We start from the raw sequence: 6,000 nt of genomic DNA on the forward strand, positions 1-6,000 counted from the left end.
AATACGTCATTCGATTTGCGACAACTTGTTATTTTCCGCGGTGAAAAGGGAAAGTCTTACCGGGAAATCAGTGATTTACTGAATTTAAGTAAGAACACGGTAACAAACAGTACCAGAAGGTATAATCGTGACGGTAGAATTGAATCGATTCTACGAAAAAATTGTCCAAACGTATTTAATGATCGTGATTAACGTAATATTATTAAATAAGTAAAAAAAAATTGAATCAAGTATCAGTCCAATATTGACTGGAAAATTGTTTGAAGAAATTGGAAGGGTAGTTCATTCTGGTATTACGTACTTCATCAAGAGCACCAAAAAGAGCACTAAGATTTATATTAGTAACGTCTGTGCAGAAGACAACGTTCAATGGTTTGTATAGTCAACGTTCTATGTGCAATAATTTGATTGTCAACATCTCGAAAACTATTTAAAATCTTAATTACTAAAATTTCTTACTTGTGTTTCTTCCTTCCATTTTTCTGCTCCTCCTAAATTTCATGTCGTTCAACAATGGATTCTATTTGGAAGTAAAATCAGATTATTAAGAAAACAAATGTTTTAACTTATCGAAAGCTAAAAAACTTTATTTTTATAGACACCAGAGACATACCGAAATAATTCCTCGGGTCGCTGTATGTAATGAATGAATCTATACATTAAAATAGTTTACATTAGCGATGCAAATGTATGAGAGAATACAAATTGTATGCCGTTCATTACTATCAATTGTTATAAAAAATTATAGTATTGCAGGCTAACATTCACATTCTGTTGTACAATATGTATCGATGCTATTAATTAACCATTGAAATTATTTCGATGTACAAATTTAACCCCTTTTAATAATACAGTGACAAAATTTAAAATGCAAATATCTAATCTTTACACAAGTACGAAAAAATCACTACAAATAGAAATGACGTTTTCACTTATGTAAGCAAATTCGAATGTCGTATAAATAAAGAGTAAGATTAACATTGTCACAGAGATTATTCACTTTCATAGTTTTTTTGTTCGCATTTCACGATTTGCCTGAAATGTTAATTCAATCAGAAGAAAATATTGTAAATAATGTTATTCAAACGGAATGTTTCAGGCATGTACACCATGCGCATGCTAGACAATGGTAACAACTCGACTTTGGGTCCGATGGGAGCAGCGGCCTTGTCGGGAGTTCAAACAGCCGGTGGTACGACCTCTTCTGCAGCGGGCATTACGACACTTCCGGGTGTAACAGACGAAAGGATGGATGCATCCAGCGATAGTGCTGTCAGCAGCATGGGCAGCGAACGTGTACCATCCCTCTCGGATGGCGAGTGGATGGAAACTGGTTCTAATTCGAGCCATACACAAGCTGATTCTCATTATACCATGGATTACGCGAGGTGATTAGATATCATTGAGATATCGGAATGATTCTAGTCAAATATCACTCGTCGGTCAAATAAATACTATAGTTTAAATTTTTTAATATTTCAAGAACAGATAGAATTAAACAATGTAACTAGACATCTATGAAAAATATAAAATTTCCATTCCTACTTAGAAGAAATATAATAGATAGGTACAAGTTTTACGCTTTACTATACTCGAGATATTTCTTACGTCATTCTCAAGTGTACACAGCACAAGCAATGTAATTGACAAAATGATTCGTATTCGAGGAATACTATTTTCCTAGTACTAATGATGGGAGAGGTATACGAGTGATAACGTGATTAATATTTGCGTGATGCAATAAATATTTCCGATATTGTATAGTAAGCATGAAATTATCTAAAATGTTGTGATTATGATTTCATTATAAAGCTGCTAATATGCGTTTTATTCGTGAACACGTGTTTCGTCGATGCTCTAGACACTATCCGAATAATGTCTGGAATTTTCCAAACGCGTTTTCGCACGCTAATCGAACATACGAATCACTCTATGAAATAATATCAATAATTATGTTTCCAGCAAATATCGTATGTCGTACGACTGCAACTACTCCGTTTCCGGAAGGAACCCTGGTTCTCAAAGATGTCAGACGGAGCGTACGATGCCCCCTGTTGCTCAGAAGAAACACCAAATGTTTGCAAAACGATACTTTCAGGAACAAGGAACCGGTTGGTATATTTAATAGAAAGAGAGAAAGGGGAATTGAACGTTTAGAGGTTGCACGCGATTTAACATCGAAAGTATTAACAATTATTTTTGCAATGGCAGGTTCGCCTCTCGGAGCTACAGCGCATCCGACGACGCCAATGAAGTACGAATACGACACTCATACAGTTGGTGCTGGCGCGCCAGGAAACGCTTATTCCGGCCCGATCGAAGGCGCAGCTGGCCCTCAACCTGAAATGAAATATAGTTGTAGTGTAGATTTCAGTCGTCATCAGTCAGGTAAACATGGTGCACTAATTAACTTTCCCCGTTAAATTTTTAATTACTATTTATCGTATATATTGAATTTTAATTATTACAAGAAATATTGTCTACTTTCTACTATTTGTACAATTTGTAGTCGAAAATTTTTCATGTTAAATAACAACAATCTTTCCATTGTTTATATGTTCAGGACGTTCTGCTATAGAACACGTTCATCACAATCACACGTATCATTTACCTGCAGAAAGTTCCGGATCCCTTCAACGTCCAATTTCTCGTGATAAAAAAGGTAACTTTCATGAGGCTAATTAGCAGGGTAACTCGGTTTGTTATTTTATATTGTAATAATTATGTTTATAATTAATTAATGTTTTGTTCAGTACGTAAGAGCGAGAGTGAGGAACACCTAACCAGAGACGAGAAAAGAGCAAGGGCATTGAACGTGCCTATCCCAGTAAACGATATTATTAATCTTCCTATGGACGAATTTAACGAACGTCTTAGTAAATACGATCTCAGCGAAGCTCAATTATCTTTGATACGTGACATTAGAAGACGGGGCAAGAACAAAGTCGCCGCTCAAAATTGTCGTAAGCGTAAACTAGACCAAATCATTAGTCTTGCCGATGAAGTGAAAGAAATGAGAGACCGTAAATTGAGGCTTGTTCGCGAACGAGAATTCATGCTTATCGAAAGGCAACGCGTAAAAGATAAATTTAGTCAACTTTATCGTCATGTGTTTCAAGTAAGTGTAGTATTTTTCCATTGGCTACTTTTTAGTTATTATATAGTATGTAATAATATAAAAAGTTAATATTATTCATAATTTGATATTCGAGATTTGGAAACATAATTTTCTCGTTTAATTTCTAGTCCTTGCGAGATCCTGATGGCAATCAGTATCATCCGTACGAGTACAGTCTACAACAATCTGCCGATGGTAATGTGCTGTTAGTGCCAAGGAATCAGACGAATCCTCATCATCCACGCTCTACAACGATGGAACCAAAAACGAAACCCGACTCTGAGCATAAGGAATGAAATTATTGAAAACTCATGTTTTAAAAGCCCTGTTTGATAAGAGAAAATATAATATTTTTTTCACACACTGAACGTACTTTTGCGTGACAGGCATATGAACACGGTGCTGAGACGGAGAATCGCTTATAATTTTAGATGGAATAATATAAAGTTCGCGTGAGAAGCTTACCGCTTAACACTCGATATATCTCACACATCATGTTTGAATAAACAGAAAAATTGTCAAAAATATTTCAAACTCACATTGAGTTACGTCTTTCTTTACGGCTGGAAAATAATCACCGAGCGTAGAAACACTGATTGTAAATATAGTTAATCTAACATAAATAAATCAATAAACTAAGCAAAATAGAAAAAAAGTAGACAACACTTTTAAAAATCCATGTTATATTTAAAAAGGTACGATTTTTATTTATTAATTTGAGCAATGATGCAATCGTAAATGCATTAATGTTTTCTTAATGAAAAAAAAATTGTTACATAACATGTTTTAAGTGTCACTTTTTTTCTATTAAAATTCAAGGGAACACTATAATAATAGTCGTATTAAAATAATGTTCTTTTCACCTCTCTTTTGTTATTCTTTCTCCTTTGGCATATATAGAGACTGTGTCTTTTCATTTTAGACACGTGTATATGCACATGTTTGTTTCTTTTTTACGCGTCGTAATTACATATACTTAACCTTTTTACATGGAAAGTTAAACGCGTTTCGGTGCAGTTGTTTCATCAGTGAATATATATATATATACATACATATATAGATGTATTCTAATTTACTTGATATGTAATCGACATAAATGTTAATTGTCTACGATTGCGTCGAAATGTGATTATTTAATAATTCTAATCTATTGAATGAAGTTACTTCCAAAATTATATGATCTTGCCAAACGTCATGGATATTTGTACGTTTTGATAGAAATGCAAATAAACGTCACGCGTATGTTATACATAACTCAATACAGAAGAGATAAAGCTATAATTGCATAAGTAATGCCAGTAAAATACACACTTTTATTTAGCTAATATTTTGACATTTGTGCGACAAATAGTTCGCAGCTTTGCAATGTTAAAAATGTCAGAAATATATAATACGAAATTTTAAACTTGCATTTTAAAAGAGATGGGAAATTAACTGAGAACAATTTAAGAAATAAAGATATATGTCATAGACATCGAATAATATATATTGTTTTATGAACTGTTTAGTGTTCTGTACAGATAACTGCTCCAAATATATTGAATTTCAGTCCACTCAAATAAAATATTAACGATAAATTGTGTAATATACAATGATAAAGATACCTAGTAATTAATATGAGTATGTGGATACTTTTAATGCGATGTGTTGTATTGCTACAATATTAATAATAGAATTGATCTAAATATGAATAAAAAACATAATAAATACACATATTTTTATAAAGTAAGGAACGAATATAAAATTCAGGTATTTCACATTTGTCTTTGTATGTATATATACATATATATATTAAGCGTAGTTAGAATAATTTTCTATAAATATTATATATATAAATAAATATAGAGCATATGTATTTATGTATATGCAAATATATGTATATATAAATACATATATGCAAAGTAATCACACGAGAAGAATATGTTATAACGTTAAAAACGAACGAAAAACAGATGCTGTTTATGCCGACGATTTATAATAGTCAAGTCTTTATTAACATTTACATACACGATTGTATTTATATTATTGGGTGTAGGCTGCCTTTACGTACTGTACTTAGCGAGCGGAGATCACATTGTTAAGAACTGCTGCAAAAGGAATAATTTATAATTACTCTGTTCGCGGTGACACGCTGTACAAACGAACCGGATTTATACAAATCTTCAAATCCATCTGATCACATTTTATGATCTCCCATGTCATTAAATTTCTATATTGTATAAATAAAGCTGAATAAACCTTTGGGGAAATTACTGTACATATTTTGATATGATAAGTGCATGATACTTATCCATCCTCATATTATTTTAAAAAGATTCAAGCACTCTAAAACTATGAAGATGTATCTACACACTAATGTAATTTAAACAAAGGACAACAATTTTTATGATAAAGTTAATTCGTGATAGCGACACATGTGTTTTAATATTTAAATAAGATGAAATTTATCATATCATAAATATAATAAATTTCAATTTCAACTTATCGTGTGATAGATTGAAGTTATGCATATAATAAGCTTCTACAAGCATTGCAACTATTATCAAACAATAAAACAGATTTTAACTCGACTGCGGTACTATTATCTTACATTATTAAGTAATAAGGACAGAGATCGATAGATATAACGTTTATAAAACTAAACTTTTTATAAAACTAAAATATTTGATTTGTTTTCATTTCACAATACACTATAATGAGAAATAAATGAGAATAATACAAAAGAAAGCTTTACCATTTTCAATTTAGCTTAGCTATAATGATATTTTAATTTCTTCATTTTTCCCTTTCAAGTAAAAGGTATAGTTTTACCATCAAGGTATAGTGGACACATTTTTATGTCCCTGAAATTCGGGGGAATTCCCTTATCATTGTAGTGTCAC

At 31.9% G+C, this 6,000-nt stretch overlaps 1 protein-coding gene across 5 annotated transcripts in view; it reads left to right on the plus strand.

Moving 5' to 3' along the window:
- Cnc (NFE2 like bZIP transcription factor cap-n-collar) overlaps window positions 1-5,377 on the plus strand; it is a 103,933-nt gene extending 98,556 nt beyond the window's left edge. For all 5 annotated transcript variants that reach the window (XM_076895047.1, XM_076895046.1, XM_076895045.1 and 2 more), the window contains exons 8-13: window positions 1,100-1,388; window positions 1,963-2,111; window positions 2,212-2,388; window positions 2,564-2,662; window positions 2,754-3,118; window positions 3,247-5,377. In XM_076895047.1, the coding sequence (XP_076751162.1) occupies window positions 1,100-1,388; window positions 1,963-2,111; window positions 2,212-2,388; window positions 2,564-2,662; window positions 2,754-3,118; window positions 3,247-3,414 (1,247 nt within the window). In that variant the 3' untranslated portion in view covers window positions 3,415-5,377. The remainder of the gene's footprint in view (window positions 1-1,099; window positions 1,389-1,962; window positions 2,112-2,211; window positions 2,389-2,563; window positions 2,663-2,753; window positions 3,119-3,246) is intronic.
- The last annotated feature ends 623 nt before the right edge of the window (window positions 5,378-6,000 follow it).

The sequence above is a fragment of the Xylocopa sonorina genome, chromosome 5, assembly GCF_050948175.1.
Source record: "Xylocopa sonorina isolate GNS202 chromosome 5, iyXylSono1_principal, whole genome shotgun sequence".
In the NCBI taxonomy this organism is placed as follows: Eukaryota; Metazoa; Arthropoda; class Insecta; order Hymenoptera; family Apidae; genus Xylocopa; species Xylocopa sonorina.